Source organism: Melopsittacus undulatus, chromosome 1 (genome assembly GCF_012275295.1).
Source record: "Melopsittacus undulatus isolate bMelUnd1 chromosome 1, bMelUnd1.mat.Z, whole genome shotgun sequence".
Taxonomy (NCBI): Eukaryota; Metazoa; Chordata; class Aves; order Psittaciformes; family Psittaculidae; genus Melopsittacus; species Melopsittacus undulatus.
In genome coordinates, this window is record NC_047527.1 from 92,136,522 (window position 1) to 92,155,066 (window position 18,545).

General features: G+C 38.2%; 1 protein-coding gene across 5 annotated transcripts in view; it reads right to left on the reverse strand.

Annotated features, from left to right (window-relative positions):
* The window catches only part of KIF13A (kinesin family member 13A), a 110,698-nt gene that overhangs the window by 10,607 nt on the left and 81,546 nt on the right, over nucleotides 1–18,545 (reverse strand). For 4 of the 5 annotated variants that reach the window (XM_034063839.1, XM_034065074.1, XM_034064410.1 and 1 more), the window contains 20 exons: nucleotides 16,079–16,241; nucleotides 15,293–15,433; nucleotides 13,876–14,025; nucleotides 13,271–13,435; nucleotides 12,868–13,041; nucleotides 12,176–12,327; nucleotides 11,923–12,055; nucleotides 11,666–11,812; nucleotides 10,600–10,638; nucleotides 9,204–9,303; nucleotides 8,985–9,111; nucleotides 7,924–7,979; nucleotides 6,543–6,667; nucleotides 5,331–5,507; nucleotides 3,966–4,058; nucleotides 2,974–3,126; nucleotides 2,500–2,577; nucleotides 1,925–1,972; nucleotides 1,378–1,489; nucleotides 279–430 (listed from right to left, as the gene is read on the reverse strand). In XM_034063839.1, the coding sequence (XP_033919730.1) occupies nucleotides 279–430; nucleotides 1,378–1,489; nucleotides 1,925–1,972; nucleotides 2,500–2,577; nucleotides 2,974–3,126; nucleotides 3,966–4,058; nucleotides 5,331–5,507; nucleotides 6,543–6,667; nucleotides 7,924–7,979; nucleotides 8,985–9,111; nucleotides 9,204–9,303; nucleotides 10,600–10,638; nucleotides 11,666–11,812; nucleotides 11,923–12,055; nucleotides 12,176–12,327; nucleotides 12,868–13,041; nucleotides 13,271–13,435; nucleotides 13,876–14,025; nucleotides 15,293–15,433; nucleotides 16,079–16,241 (2,485 nt within the window). The remainder of the gene's footprint in view (nucleotides 1–278; nucleotides 431–1,377; nucleotides 1,490–1,924; nucleotides 1,973–2,499; nucleotides 2,578–2,973; nucleotides 3,127–3,965; nucleotides 4,059–5,330; nucleotides 5,508–6,542; nucleotides 6,668–7,923; nucleotides 7,980–8,984; nucleotides 9,112–9,203; nucleotides 9,304–10,599; nucleotides 10,639–11,665; nucleotides 11,813–11,922; nucleotides 12,056–12,175; nucleotides 12,328–12,867; nucleotides 13,042–13,270; nucleotides 13,436–13,875; nucleotides 14,026–15,292; nucleotides 15,434–16,078; nucleotides 16,242–18,545) is intronic. The other variant, XM_034064124.1, reaches the window with a different exon arrangement.

Sequence of the window (18,545 nt, forward strand, 5' to 3'; positions counted from 1 at the left end):
ACATACCAACAACATCTTGCTGGAAAAATGCAGGTTACTATTAATTTAAAATACAAGTACCCTGTAAAGGAGAATACTTACCAAGATGTGAAAAACCAACCCGGTGTTTTAGGTAAAAGAAAGCAAACACCAAACCCCCCTCACACAAAGAACAGTGTAATTAATTTTACCAGAGAATTACAAAATTCTATTATAACAGATGCATGCTGCAAATAATTTGCCAAGCACACAAAACCACTCAATCTCCTTTAAAAAAGCAGGTGGTTTTCAAAGATTACCTCTTGACTAAGCAGAGGTCGGCTTTCAAGGGGGGTCTTCCTTTTATGTTCCTCTTTCAGTGGCATTAAGGGCTTGAAAAACTTTGGTGGCTGAGGAGAAAATGCTTTAAAAGGGCTGGCCATTAAAGCATGGGAATTCTCTGCTACAACACCTAGGTAAAAAAGCAGTAATATTGTATTTCAGTTCTTCATATCTTACATGCAGGAGCATAGTTCAAAACAACTGAAGGTTAAGCCATGCTTTCGGCAAGTTGCTGCTACAGAAAAATATCAGTATTTTAGTATTCAGTCACTAGCCCAAGCATGAGAGAAGCCAGAGCAAAAGTGAGAGGAGATTATGACCTGCTGAGAAATCTGAAAACAGAAGGAGAGCAAAGAGCAGCAGTGTCTGCACCCTCCTGTCTGAGGCTCCACTATTTCTCATTTTCATCTCAGTCATAAAAACAGTAGGAAATGTCTTTGAAACTGGAATTGACAGCTCTTTGCTTCCTGACCCCTGCCCACTGCAGTTCTGCCCTGGAACCAAGACAGCAATTCTGCATGACCACGATGATCAAAAGGAAATTACAGGCAAGGAAGCAATGAATAAACTCTCAGTCCCACTTTATTGCAGCAGCATCTCTACATGTATTGCCTGATCAAGAAGAGCAATTTGACCTGAAGAAGATAAGGCACCTGTGACACACTGACACAGCAGAGCAAATATCCAAATCACGTAAAGAACCTGCAAAAGGACCCTCCACACTTTGAAAAGAGCATCTTAATTTTCAAATTCACAAAACAACAGCAGCTCCTTTTTCTTCCCCCTTCACACACAGAGCCCTACCCCCAACCTCCTTCTACTGTTTTGATTCAAATTTAGCTTATTCTTCTGCTCTCCTCTTGTATTTTTGGACTCCTCCAACTTCCCATCCTTGCCTGGATGTCTTTATATATTTCTCCCTTTCACTCCCACTTCCAGATTATGTTTAGCTGCTAAAGCAAGAAGATGGATAATGCATTTAGTAGGGAAAGATCACTGGGAATTTAATTTTCAGTTTAATGCAGTAATTAAAACCCCCACAAACACTGTAATTATATATATGCTTTAAAGTCTCACCACTGCCATCTTTACTCTTGCGAGGTGACTCCCTGGGTAAAGTACCATAGCATGATACATCTTGATAACTGGAACAACAGTCAGATATATCTAGGTGACTTTCAGACCAACCCTGAGAAACAAAAATACATAAATATGCATGCTGGTAGAGGCAAACATGGGAAAATTACCAGGTAAACTCAAAGGCAGGTTAAAACCCCAAAACTGACAAACACACACACACCCCAAAACCCCCGAAGAAGTTATTGACTCAACACAATTTCCCTGTCTCATACAAATGCACTGTTTGGAAGCTAATTAGATTTTCAGTGAAGTATAATAAGTTTTGCTATACCTTCCCCCTTACATATGAGTTTCTACAATTCTAAGATGAAGAGCAAAGAAGGACATGGAGGTTTAACTCAACACGTAACTAGTGTGGCATTTTGAAGATATGTAAACACACCATTAAAAACATTGTTCTCCTATTTTTTCAGTTTTCAAATACATGCTTCAAAGAGGAGGACAAAAAATAAAATGTACAACTTTTGTTGTCACATGTACATACCTTTTCATCTTCATCACAGGCAGAAAGATCTAGTCGGCTACAGGATACCTACAGAACACCAACAGGCAGAATGACAAAATGTCTACCTTTTCTTTATAAAACATAATGCCTTGAGGAAACAACTTTTCTGTTATTTCAGATAAGATTATTTGTAAGGACAGCTATGTTTGTGCTGTAGGTGATAGGAGAACACAGGAAATACACACAAAATGGAAACTATCCCTTACACTATGAAAAAAGTTAAAGGGACTTGGAAGTAAAAGTGAGGGCATCAGGACAGCTGTCATCCTAAACTACTTCCAAACCAAATATCCTCCTAAAAGAAGAGCTCCAACCAACCCTCCCACTTCCCTGTCAACATTGTTATCTCCTAGGATGGACCACTGTGGGCTTTGAGTAACTCCAAATTTCCATTCATGACATCTTTCCTACAGGTTGGTTAGTCCTAAGTCAGAATAACCATTACCTTATCACTATTCTATGATTCTATCACACTGTGCAAGCATCACATCAGCACACAAACAGCACCCCCTCCCCCATTATTACTAATTTACCAGAGGATAAAGGGTACTTACATTGTGGACATTTGGAGTGCTGATGCTTCTACGGATGTTTCTCGCTTTGGTGGAGAGTGCCTCTTTGACTGTGACTGCCTGCATAAAGAACACACTAAAATGAATGCCATAGTTTCCTCATAAGAAATTATCAAGTAGGACAGAACGTTTTTCCAGTGAGGCTGTCAACAACAAATAGGGCTTGCATCTACAAATCTTAATTTGCACACACAACCACCACAATCTATCAGAAATTCATTGGCCTTTGCCTGCTCAGGTTCTGAGTACTACACACCACTGCCAAGTATTAGACCCACCACTACTGAAATTCAATATTTCACAGAAGTAACTTAGTCTTACATTTATCCACCCAATATTCCCTAAAAAAACCCAAACTAAAACCAGAGAAACACTTCATATTTCTAACAGATCAATCATCTCTATTTGAATTCTCATAATCCTGTTCAAAAGGTGCATGAAGAGCCTTTTCCTTGCCTGTCTCAGTCTTTCGAGGCTCAGAATGTTCTCCACTTGCAGCACACCACGTGTGTATTTTTCGATGTACGTTTCCCCATCGGATGTGCCCTCATTCTCGCTCCTTGCTGCCATCAGTGCCAAAGTCTCGCGATCCTCAATTTCTTCTGTAGCCTAAATTACAGGTTACACCACTGAAGTTTTTTAATAATTAAAGCCTATTGTTTTTAAGGTATTGATTCACATCTTTAGACCACCTCAATCTAGAAATTAATTTAAATCTATAATTGTTAACTTAATCAGTAATCCTAGTTATAATCAATGATCCAAGTCTTCTCAATAGACATGTAAATGATGAAGTAAGAAGAGGTCATGTTTAGCAGAAGTTTTGCGTATTTGCCGTAGTCAATGTACTTCTAGGAATGATGCATATATAACCTGAAATCACCTATGTTAAGTATTAATTAATGGAAATTTCCTACACAAGTAAACGCAACTTCCTTCCCAAATCTCATATATGCTGTGTGATTTCCCTAGAGTGCTACTGTACAAAAGTAACCATCACATGGTGACAAGACTGTTTGTGTTTCCATTTGTCCAGGTTGTTTGCCTTAAAAATAAATTGTATAGTACATTTAAAATTCCTATGAGATTTTCTTATATAAAGCAGTTTATATTCCTGCAAACTCATTTTTCAGCTATTCTGTTTTCACTGACCTGGACCTTCCTCTGAATACCCTCTATATTTACCCTGTAGACACTAATGTGATTTCAAAACCAGGTCTACTACAAGAACACAGTTAAAACACAGTAGAAAAGAAAACAAAATCCCCACAGTTTTCAACTGTTTAAAGATAAACATGATCTCAACACTGCACTCTAGTATATACAATTTGGCAAGCTGCCCTATATTAGGCAAAGCAGGACATTTACTTCCTAATCAGTATCACCCACTGCAATAGGTCATTCTGTTCTTTTCAGTGAATTTGCCAGAGAAACACAGTATAACTTACCTTTGGTATATTGGATACTATTTCATATGTCACTCCACAGGCATAATGTATGTTTTTCAAGGATATCCTCCTTTTCAGGCTCTGGGTAAAACTCTAAAAACAAATAATTTTCAATTATTGTCGACAATGACTATTTCTGACATCCTAAGAAATAAAAGTTCACAATGAAAAGACTTATTTTGCTGCAAAAAGACTATAATTTAAGTTTCTTTTTAGCATTAATGATCCTTTAAGTACTCTTTACAGCCCTGTGCTCAGTACACAATGTTAGTAAGTTCAATAAGTAACAGTTTCCTCCTATTTTGCATTGATGCTCTATCTTGGTGTAGTAACTTTTAACTCCAAAACTGTAGCTGTAAGAAGTCTCTCATGTACATATCACAAAATCAGAGAATCCGCTAGGTTGGAAATGACCTTTAAGACCATCAAGTCCAACTGTTCTGCCATCATTTCTCATTTTGTCACCCATCTGTTAAATAGGTAGAAAATTCCTTTTGCTATAGCAAAAGCATAACTCTGCTTTCTAGCCATAACTGAAATAGTAACCAAAATTTTCATTGTTGTGATCATAAGCTTACCGTGCTTCGCTGTCAGATTGGTTAGCCTTACACTACCAACTGTAAACTTTAAACTTTCATCTAATAATGTGTTTTAGAGAAACTAAATTGGCCAAGGACAATACACCAAACGTAAAAAGCTGCTTAGTAACAGCTTAATAGTACTACAGCTGATTTGTGCTCTACCCCCGCACTGCAGTGTAAAATCTGGGGCAATTCTGAAATACACTCTTCGTCTCAATCATCTGGGAAACAGAAAGGGACATAATTTCAGTGAACACCTCACTGTCTAAGCCCACAAAGTAGCAAAGCAAGGGGAACAGCAACCACTCTTATGGCCAAAGAAAACACCCTATCCAAAAGCACCATGTCAAAGGGGGTAGAGAGTCTATACATTTGGGAAAACATGCCTAGTTTGTAATTAACAGAGGAAGCAGCAGAGAGAAAGAAAAAAGATCTGTTGTATTTACATGGAATTTAAAGGCCCCAGAGATGCTTTCAGGAATAGAGTCACTACAGTGACCCTATATTAGATATGCTATTGCAAACTTCTCTGAATCAAAGAACATTTCAACTTGGAGAGACAAAACGGTAAACTTAATCTTTGTTACAAAAGGAGTACCTGTACACTCTGAAACACGTGAGATTGAAAAGAGAACAGTTCAAAGGAGTGTACAGCTTCACTGCAGCCTATGAAAATCTATCTTCTGTAAGAACTGGAGGGACCAAACTTATACAAAATTACGCAAGTCGCTAAGAAAATTAAGGATATGAAAAAAAAAATTAAAAATATGTATAAACTTACTACCTGCTTGTTATAAATATTGGCCGCAATCCTTTTGCGTAACACCAGTTCCATTGCAGCAGGATGGCTGAGCTGCACAGTAGTCTTCACTATTAAGTAAATTCTCTCATTTTGAGGTGTTACCCTATTCAGATGCACTGAATCATGGACAGAAGAGTCCCATGCAGCAGTGGCTGAAACCTGTGCAGAAAAACAAAGTGAAAGGAAAGAAAGGGAAATCAAAGATTCAACTATTGTAACAACAGATTTAATTTGCAATGATTTAATATGAAGCAGAACAATTCTTTCATGAGAGATAGAAGCATCATTGATAAAGATAAGCATCATTGAACAAAGTGGAGTCAAATCTCCTTTTCATAGTAAGGAATTTATCAGAAACAGCATAATACAGATATTAAGATACTGCGGAAAACCATCATGAACACTATCTCTGCATTGTGCAAACCCTGGCACAAAAGGAAGTCTTCACACAGCTGGAGACAGAAAGGAAAGCAGAAGCAAGACTGGAGGAAGGAATACAAATCCTACTGCAACTGTACTAAAATTTAATAAAATTCAGTGTTACATCTTCCATCTGTGCTGGATTAGGTTACGGAGACCCATACAGAACAAACACATTCCCATCCTGCAGAACACTACTTTTTTTCCCTCTCCCTCCTCCCCAACTTCAGCATCCCATTTATTCTGGAAAGGGTCTCTTAAGCAATGGCCTGAGTTGGCATATGATGTGAAAGAAATAAGTTAAGAAGCTCCAAAATGGGTTTAACGATTCATTTCCACCAGTTCCCAAACTTTACACTAAAAAAAGTAACTGTACTACAAAGGAAAAAAGCTTTATTTTAGTACTAAGCTTTGCCTAGTGTGCACAATAAATGAAGTGTCTTTCTCTGAAGAATCACGAGCCTTCAAGAGGAACGATGATGGGGTGAGGAAAGAAGAAAAAGGGATTTTGAGTTAGGCAGCTGAATTATTCTTTTGCCAAGGGCAACTAAGACTTGTCACCTCTGTATTAAGGCAGGAGAGCTGACAAGTCATACCCTCTTCAATTCTAAATAGATAGGCCAGAAAATTAAGGCAGCACTAGATACAGATGGTATTTCTAAGACAAAAAAGATAATAATAATTATTAAATACATACAAGTAGAAAATAAAACATGAAAAGAAATGGTTAACATAAGCTGCAGTTGTCAAGAAGGAGGCTTGCTAACAATTTACCTCATCATCACTGTGTTTTATGATCGGCAGATAAAAGAATGGACTCCCATGCTCCTTTGGTAGTATTGAGTTAACTCCTGATGCATGGGGACCTATAAGTTGTTCATTGGCACTGAGGTCATCAGCTAATGAAACAAATGTGCAAAGAATGACATAGTTTTATACCAAAGGATATTAATATATAGAGGCAAAGTTGCAATAAAGTGCTACCCATATTTCATAACACATCTAATCCTGATTAATCTTATTATTATGCAGTACTTTGAATACTGTTTCAGCATACGAAAGAAGGGAAGTAAAACCAGGCTAAGACCCAGCAGAACACATTGTCACATAACCTAAACTGAATTCAGAACGATTTCTAGGTATTCATAACGTTAATGTGCCTAGCCAGAAAGCTTCCATTTATACACCTGTAAGCCTAACCAGCTCATCTCTTAGTTAAATCGTTTTTGATGTCTCAGGAAATCTTTAAAACAACAATAGCAGTTCTGGCTACATTAGGCTAAAGCTAAACAAAACCAACCAACGAAACAAGCTGTGCAATGATCCATCAATCTAGTTAAATACCCTATTTGATCTTCTGTCTGTTAATCTCTGTTGATAATGAAAAAAAACCCAAATAAAAACATTCCTTGTAAGCACAGATGAAGGAAAGAGTGTACATAATTTTCCAAAAGCAGCTTCTAAAGCAGGTATTCATGTGTTGCTTACATAAACACAACTGGTAGCCCTCACTGTAGTGCTGGATGCGACAAGGCTTGTGGATCCTCCTTTGATTTATGCCTCAAGTTTATATTTATAGCCTTGCTTCCTAAACAGTCCTTAGATGTCATGCAAACTCTAGTCTCTTGCTGCTTACAGTGTGTCTGTGTCTTAAGAACATACCAATAGTTTTCTCACATGTAAAACAAAATACCTTCAAAGGGAGAACATTTAGATTCTCTAACAAAATGCTAACACACTCTTCATTAAAACAGCTGTTTAAGACTCTACAGATAACTCAGCAGAAGGAGGTCTGAAAGCATTAGGAGATTCTCCATCAGTGCTTTAATGGCATGTGGATTTGTACATCAAAATGTTCAAAGGATTTTCTTATCTGCTGCTTGATTTAAACTAAACTTGCTCTCTTACACAGTTTTCTGTTGTATAGGCTATACTTTACTCATATGTTCCCCATTTTTTATCTTTAGTTTAAAATAGTTGTACACGATTATTCCAATATACAGAATCAGAATTAAAAAGCATTTTACAAGCCATATTAGACAGTGCCATTGCCAGGACTCATTTAGTTTCATACATTTCAGATTCATTCCTCCATTTATTAATTCTCTACCCACCCCAGCTCCCCCCCCCTTCTTAATCTGCTGTTACAACATACCGTTCAGATCAAGGAAGAGGACAGGTATGTGTGTTTCCATTCCTGCAGGTGGAATCCTGAAACAAAACAAACTGCTGGGAAGAAGGAAGGCAAATTCATGCCTAAGCTAATTTGGGCAAACAGATCTCCATGCAAGACTCATTAACTGTAATCAATGACTACAGCTGTCAACATTTTGATGACTAATCTGAATGCCTATGTTGCAGGCAATATTTTGTTTATCTACACTTGAGGCTGAACGTAGTGCTTTGCCAAAACTTGATTCAAATCGCACAGCACATTTCAGTTGCTGTACGACAGTTCTAAACATCCTGTTCTGTTTCTTATAAAGTTAACTGGTTGTAGTCATCTCATTCATAAATGTTAACAGACTTTCAAACAACTTGAAACCAATAAATACACTTTTAGATATATCACCACGGCACAATTCAAGTGGATAACAGGAAAAAATGGCAAGGAAGGAGTATCACTACATCATTCATCCAATGAAGAAAAGATATTAGATATTATCAGAATCGTCAGTGTACACTTGGTTAGAGCTGTATTTCTTGTCCACACTTTCCCAAATCTAATGCATTGCATTCCTCATTTTTGCATGTCATTTCCAACGATCTTAGTTAAAACACAAATTTAAATGAAATTAAGAGAAATACATTAGAAATTCATATGAAACAGAAGAGAACACATCCTTTGAAATCAGAATTTCTTCCCCTTGCACTCCTTATCAATGAAATTATCATGGGTTCTACCACCTGTTTTTGAACCCCTCCTTTAATGAAAGGAGTCAAACTACAGGATAACTTCCTCAGATTTATAAAGTACTATTATATTGGTATTTTATCTCAAGCTGTCTCAAAGTTACTTTATGTACTCTGTTAACTAAACAAACCTTTACATTTGAACCAGCACCTGACCTTCTTCCAGCCTTCTACCAGCTGAGCATAGTTTGTAGTATTATAGAAAAACATGGGGAGCTCTAAAACATCCTGACATTTTTACCTTCTCATGTGTATTGTTCATGTGCAGAAAACTAACCACTCCCATGGTTTCTCTGAACATACCAATTTGCAGGGGCACCGGGAATTCCACTGCCTGGTGCTGGAACAAACACGGCGTTCCTCTCTTCTGTTAGCCCTACCCACTGTTCGACTAGCCGGGCTTCCCGTTCTAGATCATCCTCAGACTTTTCTACGGAGAAAGAGATTACTGTTAAATATGAGATACATGTTTTGTGGTATAGGGAATAAATGACTTGTGACAAGAACTTTTAAGCTTCAAACCTTGTTTATTGCTGATCTTTTGAATCTGCTCATCTAAGTATTCTCTCCGTTTTATCAATGCATCAGACCACCTTTCTCGCACACAGTTTAAATCTTCTTCCTAAAATGAAAGGAAAAAGAAAGTTATTAGCCTACATTGTTAAGATTAAAGGGCAGTGAATTTCATCAGAATTTATATTTGAAAGCTTGCATGATGCAGAAAACTTTCTTCCCCCCGAATGACATGCACATTGATTAAGTACCTCATCACCCACGAATGGAAGCTTATTTGCTTTCGAGTCTCAAATTCCAAGAGAAGGAAAGGAAAATGTGACTGCCTCAGTTGCTGAACAGAATTATACACCACAGACTAATTACTCATAGAAATGGCAATCAACCTTTTTCATAGCATATGGAATAGGAAAAAACAGGTATCATCAGCTGATCGTAAGTTCTCCTGGAGATTAGACAGGTCAGTATGCCCTCAAACCTGCACAAAATTCCATTGCTAGCAGCTGCCATCAGTGCAATTAAAAGATTTCTCATGCAAACAAAACCCATCATGCAATCATGCTTTGTGGTATCACAGAAAATCTGGTTCGTTCTTCTCTGTGATATGTCAGGAAGCGCATAAACAGCCCGCAAGAAGTTAGTACCTTGATGTTTATGAGATTGATGTAAAACCTAAAACATTATCTGAAGGGATGTCAGCATTCTCACCTAACTGGTTTTATTTTCATAAAGCTACCTACTAGAAATAAGTCTGAAACATGTTTTATTTTTTTTAGGCATTTCCTCTTCTGCCCTTTGTCACCTCTTAGGTGAGTATTCTGTTACACTGTATAAACTGTGCCTGTCTAGTATTTACTTGTCGCACAAAAAAAAACAGGCTCAATGTTTGGTTTTGTTTAGATAAAAAAAAAAATTGCTTCACTGAAGTGTCTGTATTCTCCTTGCTGGCATCTTTCCCTTTCTCTCCCACAAGCATTTCAGAAAACTGCACAACTTAAAAGGTTACGATGTTTTCTTTAGAAAAACAAAAAGCCTTTGCTGCATAATTTGGTTGGGAAAGATGCCTGCAGCTGCAGGTGGCTGTTATTTTCCCTATGATAGCCACTGGAAACTGTTTTCATTCTAAATTAGTATTTCTAAGCTTTTATTCACATAGGAATTCACGTAGCCAGTTAGGAGAGCTGACTTCTAAGTACTAGAGAAAGAGAGCACGCTGCAAGAGGATAAAGTCACAAGGTAAAATGAAGTAACAGTGTTTATAGCCCAGGTAGCCTCTTAAATGCACAGCACATATGTATTTCAAAGCCACTTTTGCTTGCTTCGTATGCTTGTTCATTTGAAAGTTGCTGGCTATTAGCATTAGCTGTGCCCCATGCCACAGGATTGACAGCAACAGCAGCAATACCTGGTAACTATCCATATCACCACCATCATCCTCCTCCTTCTGGTAGGAGAAAATAAACGTTGTAAAACACAAAACAACATGCATTTCTCTCAACAGAAACTCACACAAATACCCCAAAACATGAATACAAACACTTCTGCCACAAACTTGGAAAATGTTAAAATTACAACACTCACAGTTTATTAACAGGTAGAAACAGATACTTTTTTTCATTACAGGATATAGCAGCTCAGCCATGATTTGAGTGTTAGTGAATATATTTAATAAAAAAATAAAAGTAATCTCTCCCCGTCAGAATACAGTGCCAGAAACAGGACTGAGCAAACACACCATCAATCTTCAAGTTTTACAGTTTCATCTGTCTTTAAGGTTATAATTACTTGTGGTTCTGAATGTAACATTTATGACAGAAGGCACCTTGCTTCCTGTGGTAGCCTATTCCACTTGTTCTTTGTCATCACTGTTAACATCATGCTTTAATTCCAATATGAATTTGTCCAGTATCAGCTTGAAGTCATTTATACTCCTTAAGGACTTTTTCTGCTAAACGAAATAGCCCTTTCACATTGAATGATGGCTCTTTTTGATTCTTATCAAATAACAACTCAGTCTTCTTCAAAAGGTAAATAATATCTGACTATAGGACCTTTTTTCTACTAATTTACTTTTTTTTTTCTTGCTTTTCTCCTCCTCATTTTTTACCATCCTTGTAAGGGAGGAAAACTAAAGGCATTAGGAATCTAAAATTTATCACCTGTACTCATAAAGGTAAAAATACATATTCCTCCTGCTTATATATATTCAAATAGTACACTCAGTACTTTACCAGTTATACACCAGCTATAAGCAGGAAAAAGGAGATTTAGTGCCTTATGCTCATTTTAAGTATGAACCTCAAACATTGGTTTAGTGTGAGGTGTCCCTGCCCATGGCAGGGGGTGGGAACTAGATGATCTTAAGGTCCTTTCCAACCCTAACTATTCTATGATTCTATGTGTAAAACTGCAAAATATCTTGTACCAGTGTGCTAAAGTCCCTTTTGGAATTGAAAAAAAAATTGTCTTACCTGGTAGCTGTCCAAGCCCCTTTGCAGTTTGGTTGACCTGGCAGTCACACCACCTATAGAGACTGAAAGAATTGCTTCTACCATGAGAGGCAGCGTTCCCGAATGTTGTACGGGTTTCACGGTCACCTGAACTCTGCGAGAATGACCCTGAACAGGTAATTGAGAGACAGAAAGAAAGAGAGAGAGAAACAAAGATACACTAAGAATAAAACAATCAATTTTAAGCACGAATAAGAAGACAGGGAAAAGACACATACCTGCCTAAGCTGGAAAATTCCCCCTGTGTTAACATCTTTTGCCTGATGGAGCTCAACTGCAGTATATTCTCCCATCTCATTCAATTCTTGTATGGAAATCCACATTTCTATTCTTCGAGTTACTTCATTCCACCTAAAACGATATCCCCACAGAAACTAATGGTTGCCTCATCAAATTATACTGTGTGCACCACAAGTATTAGAAAGCCTTTAGAAAGCTGATAGAAGCATTCATGGGTAACTTTTTTTGTACCTGTCTCTCAGTGTCCTAGTTTTAGCATGAAGAGAATCAACTTCCCAAACAGAGCTGCCATTGCCAGTACATCTGTGACCCCACACCTCAATAGCAAGAGCTCCTTCCGAAATGAACTCCAAGAACTCCTCTGTGATATTCACCACATAGTCCTGACAATAAGAAAAACCAAATCACATCCAATCAAATGAAATAATTTTATCTTCTCACATACCTTGCAAGGACGCACCAAACAACTAACTCTTGCATGGTAAGACCACACAGTTTGCATCATAAAGCTTGACTGTAGCCAAGAAAGTTGTGAAATACACCCCAGCAATTCATGCTTCTGCATACTCTGTTTTATCCTTTGAAAATTTCCGTAAAACAACACAGCTCCAATGATCTTTAAGTTACTGAGCTTACTGAACAAGTATATAATAAGATATCACTATATAAGCTGTAATTTCTGTCACACTTTAGAGATGACATCTGAATTTAAAAGACTACTGTTTGAAAGATTTTTTCATTTTGCTACATTTTGAAGAAGTGATGAAGCAAAATACAATGGCATTCCAAAGTATAGTCAAAAGTCATTAGTCACGTGATTTGATTCCTTCCTTCCTCCCACAGCAAAACAAGGCCCAGATTCTAAATAGCTTGTCTCAAAACTTATCATCCTCTTGGTAACACTACTTCATAATAATAGTTACCTTGCAGTGAGAGAAGGTCACTGTAAAATGAGCATCTTTGCTCTGGGGTGAAGGCACATCTGGATCTACCACTGGTGCCGCTACTGTTGACTCACATTGATCCCAAAATGTATATTGACAAAAAACAAAGTTGGAGAGATTAGGGGGCAGTCCGGTTGCTTCTTTTATTTTTACCTGGGGAGATGAAACAGATGTTGTCATATATATAACTGTTTCTTCGTCAACGGCAAATTGTTCAAAAACTAAATATGTAATCCAAAAGTACCAACAACCAAGAAGTCTCTCTTCTCTTTAGGGGAATTTTAAGCAAGCAACAGCCTCCATTGCTCAGTACTTTACATTGGACTGACTATATAGTTCCAAAGGCCTGAAACTGTTAACTTCATCATGTGTTCTCACTTACCCTGCAGGAGAGCTTTTTTGCTCTGTGAATAATTTCTCCATTGTTATCCATGACTTCCAGACTCCCACTCTCACTGGAGTTCTCTGATGAGTCATCTCCTTCTACTACACGTTCTGGGACAGACCCAGTGACTCGCATTACTTCGACATGCAACCGTCCTGCAACCTAAGGCAAGACAAATATTGAGAACCTGTGCACAAGGGACTTATAAGACATTAAGATGGTAGATATCTAACTCTAGGAGGCATGCAGAAACAGAATTGCCTCAATCACCAAATGAAAAGTAAACATGGCAAAAGAGAAGAAAGGAATAAAATACTTAAGTTCATAACTACTGAACATCTTAATCCATGCACAACAGAAAGGGTAGACTGTACTTCAGAATCTTAACATGACAGGTTTTGCTCAGTTACCTACATTGATACAAGGAATTTCATTCTACCAGCTGGGCAAATTGTAAGCAATTAAGCAGAGAACACACACAACAATTTGTAAAACACTTATTCACTGGGAAAGAAAGCAGTAAGCATCACTTGCTTACAAGCATAAAGTCTCTCAGCACAGAGGGTGCCCACAGAGAAAGGCCCAGCCCATCATCCACTCACCTCTCCCTGCTGGCTGATGATGGGCACAGCATACTGCAGCTTAACATCATAGAAAAGGCACTCCAGAAACACGTTTGCCACGCCAATTAAATTGTGGTTCTCCTGTGCTTCGTAAAAAGGATCACCTCTTTTGCCAATCAGCTTCCTGATCTGTTTGAAGAATCATAAAAATTGTGTCAGAAACTGTAAGCATGAGAACACAAGCCCAAATAATCGCATGGTATAAGATCATGGCACAAAAATTAAGTCACTACCAATCTTTTCTGTTCCTTCCTATTACAGAAGTAGAAGGAGACTAGAAGCGTATCAAGTCTGAAATCTTTGAGATGAGCCATTATACAATCCTTTCTTTATAATGATAGTAGTATGATGACCTACATTTTTAGTGATGTCAAGACAAAGCAGATTTTATCATGAGCAAGCAGAGTAGCCACTGATTCCAGTAACTTTCACCTTACTTTCCTGCTCTGCTTACACTTTTTAAATGAGAGGACAAATCATCCCCAAGTTCAACAGCTGGTCTGGCTGCGGAATACCACTACAAGGGCAAAAGGGAAGATGCAGGATGACTCCCACTTCGGCCTGTAGGTGTTCTTAAGGCTCCCATAGAGCTCACATCTGCAGCACTTTTTATGCAAGTACACCATACACAGCCACAAAGAAATCATGCAGACTCCTAGCACCATATGCATTCCTCAGTGGACTTATTAGCTCCTTCCCTTCTCCACCTTCAATACATGCATTTGACCTACGTGTTTCTATGTAGCATATAGAACACATGCATTATGGATGACATAGGTCATGGCAAGGGCGATCCTGGCTCAGGCAGACAATTCAAAGGATGTGCTATCAGTTCTTACTAAAGTCAGCAGCAAAATCATCGTTGTCTTCAAAGGGCACAGATGAAGTGCTTGACCTCCCCTGTGTTATGATTTTAGAGACTCCCACTGTCCCGTCCAAGGCATGTAACAAAGGCACAACAGCTGTTCAAACATACTTGAGAATGACTCTTGACACAAGTAATTTAGGTGCTCCCCATCAGCCACAAGACAGCAAGATATAATTCCTGTGCACTTCTACCTGGATACTTAGAGGACATCTTCTGGAACACCAAATCTCATTCTATCTCTTGCCACTAAACAAGCAAGCTTTTGACAAATATTACAATAATTTGCTGAGGCTGACGCACTACTTAAAATTCTCTGGAAATGCCACTTAGTTTGGACGGAGATACTGATATAGACTACGGATCTTCAATTGATCTCTTCCTTGCTTTAATACTGGGGGACATACAAACAAAATTACAGAATATTTCACACTCTGAGACCAAGTTCTACCCCACTAAAATGTACAACATATTAAAAAGGATTAAAAGAAAACTAAATCTCTGATCCCTTTCAGAAAATATATACAATACCTCAGGATTTTTTTCCTTCCACTCTTGATAGACGTCTCTCATGTCAACCAATTTGTTCTCTAGTTTCTCAATGGTCCACACTTGAGTACCTTTGCCTTTTCTTCTCACTTGAATAGCCGGCTCACTTACTATTGCACCCCTCTAAATCAGACAAAAAAAAAAAAACAATCACTGCAGTAAAGGTGGATGTAAGTAGTTTAACTCTTCTCTCAAACCACATTCCTAAAAAGAAATACAATGCTGAAAATCTGGCTTCTCTCTGCATGCTAGCCATACTATCTCTGTCCTCAAACACAGCATACCCTATACACCCGTCAGGATCCAGACCTCTTTGTCCTTGTCAGACAATTACTATTCACACAGGAACTCTCAATAAAATCACTTATGACAAGTATTTTAGCCTAATTGCTATCATTATGTTTACAGCAGGACTACAACTAGAAAAGCCTTAAGACAAAAAAACTGCAGGTATCTAACAAAACCCATAACTAAAACACAGGTTTTACAGCAACAGAGCACAAATGTCTGTTGACAATTGTGACCACAAGCACATATGGTGATCATACACTTGAAAGAACAGAAGAGCAATATTTAGTGCTCTGTTTCCATTTTCACTTACAATTATTCACTTTAATATATTAAAGTCAGACAGCTCTCATATTTTGCCTCTGTATAATCTAACAAAAGCAGTATGTGATGGCCTCAAGTTAGATGACTGTTATATACATCTGCATATCTTAAAGCAGCCATAAAATTACATTTTCCAGGATTCTTTGTTGTCATTACCTTCTTGTTGGCACTGAGGTTTTCAGCAGGGATCTGAAGTGTTACTTGATAATCTGTTAGCTTACTCATTTCTTCTGCTAAGAAGTTTGCTTCTCTCACCAGTGTATTCGCTTTTACAATCTGCTCTCGAAGTTTAGCCAGGCTCTGTCGAAACAATTCATCCCTGTGGTGCAGTAGGTAACATGAAAAATACACAGAAACCTATTTCTATTATTGGAAAGCTGCAAATAGAGGTGCTAACAAAGACTTTTCTGAAACAAGCTTAAGAAGAAATTCTGTATAGAACTATGTCAGCAAACACGAAACAGTGTCGGACAATGTTATTGAAGAAAAGCAGTGATCACATTAAACAAACATATGACTGTTGAGGTGAGTCTAGCACAATAATGCCCAAATACAAGGGTACAGCTCTATGGAAGCTGTTACAGTGATGATCTGTTAAAAGCCCCAAGGACATTTCTCATTTTCCAGAAACAACATAATTGCAGCTGTCTGTCTTTAATCTGGAGTCCTGTTCCACAGAAACTACCAGTACCAACATGTGAGACTTCACCTTGATAAAATCTGCTTTCCCACTGATCATGATGCTGAAACCTGCAATCACTGAAGGCCACAGCTTTACATCTTGGTGAGGTCTGCAGTGCAACAGACCCCCAGAGCTCCCTGCATATACTTAAGCCATCTCAAGTGTACTCATTAAGATTAAAGTCCTATACACCCTAAGTACTTTTCAAGTAATAGATGAAGGAGCACAGGTTAAAGCTTTTGCACTCTGAACAGTTACCAGTCTCTGGAGAAATTCCAAAGAGGTTTCTAAGGCCTGTCTGAGCAAATCTGTTCTAACATACCAGCTGGCAAACCTGCTACGACACATACTATACCTCCACCTGCGATACTAAGATACATTCTCACCTGCGATTCTCACCATTAATTTGCTTTTCTAAAGTATCATCATTATTCTCTGAGCAAATGCAGAGTCCCCCTTTCTGCCTTTCTTTACTCCCAACAGCACTTACTGTGTCTCATCATCTTCATAAAATTCATGATCAAACTTCAGATATTTTGGTGACCTGAACTTCCCTGTATGACTTTTTAGCTTTTTCAAGTAAAGCCCTACTGAAACACAGTCTATTCTGTGCAAATACACTTCTCATATCTACAAAACACACTATGGAAAGCCTAGGAGGATAAAATAAACTCACAGGTCTTGCTGTGAATACAGGCAAAATTTGCCTATTTGTCTTAATTCATGTAAGCTTAGACCTTTTGTGTGTCTTTATAGTACCAACCACAAACAACTGTTAATGTGTCTTTCTGTCCCAAACAGAATTCTCCTTGAGTGTTTATCTTTTTTCCAAGTATCTCCAACAGCAGCCTGGGTAATTCAAATTGCACTCTGCTGGTTCCCTGATACCATGCCAAAGTGGTAAATGACCAGCAGTGTTAGCAAGCAGCCCTGAATTTTAGTGCCTTCAACATGCTGAAACATGCAGCTTTGTATTACTCCCTCATCTGGCCCAACTTTGCAATAGTGTGGGTTTTGCTGGATCTTAAATACTGCTACTGTCAGCAGATTCTTAGTCCACTTCCATATTTACTCCTGGCATTATAAGGGAAATTCCTTTCCCGCTGCCTCTTGCTTCTGTTATCCAGGCCATCAAGATTAAATGAGCAATTCCAGACCATAGAACTGACACATTCTACAGACAGCTATAATTTTGGATTCATCCAGAAAACAAAGGTAGAGTCAAGAATTAGTCACTAAATAGTACTTAATATTGAGTGCATTACACCTGCAACCACTGCAAGACAGCTGCCTAGCCTGAGAAACAAAAGGCAGCTTTGATCTACAAGTGCTGTAAGATCCATGGGACTCACTACAGTCAGTTCCCCTTCCATGATACAGGACACTGTCATTTGATGAGTTTTGTGGAGAGACTCCCACACCAATCTTAGCTAGATTTTCTAGAAGGCAGTTCTCACTACAGTTACGGTTTTTACATACAGCTGTGCCAGCACCCTTCCAGAAACTTAAGTAAAAAAACCTGTTTCAGATAGTATTTCCTGATTCTTACAATGCAAAACATAATACAAGCTCCATTAGGATATTAACCAAAGCAAATACCTACTAAACATGAAATCCTGAAAAAGTTGTTTAAGCCAAAACCATGGGAAACTTAAATCTGACACTCACAAGGTATCATTGCAAGTCTCTGGGATTCCTGATGCCAAATACAGAATACGCTGAAATAAACCTCTGGTGCAGTATACTCTCTCTACCCCCCTTGTCTCAATAAACTCAATTTGTTCAAGGTTACAATGGGTTAACTTTATGCCAACAGGTTTTAATACCAAGTCAGGCATCATCTGTCCTTCCATAGTCAGCACAAAGCTAGAATAAACTCTGCGCAATGTGTTCTAGCTGATCTGACAGATACAACCAAGTGCCTCATACATCTGATACCTA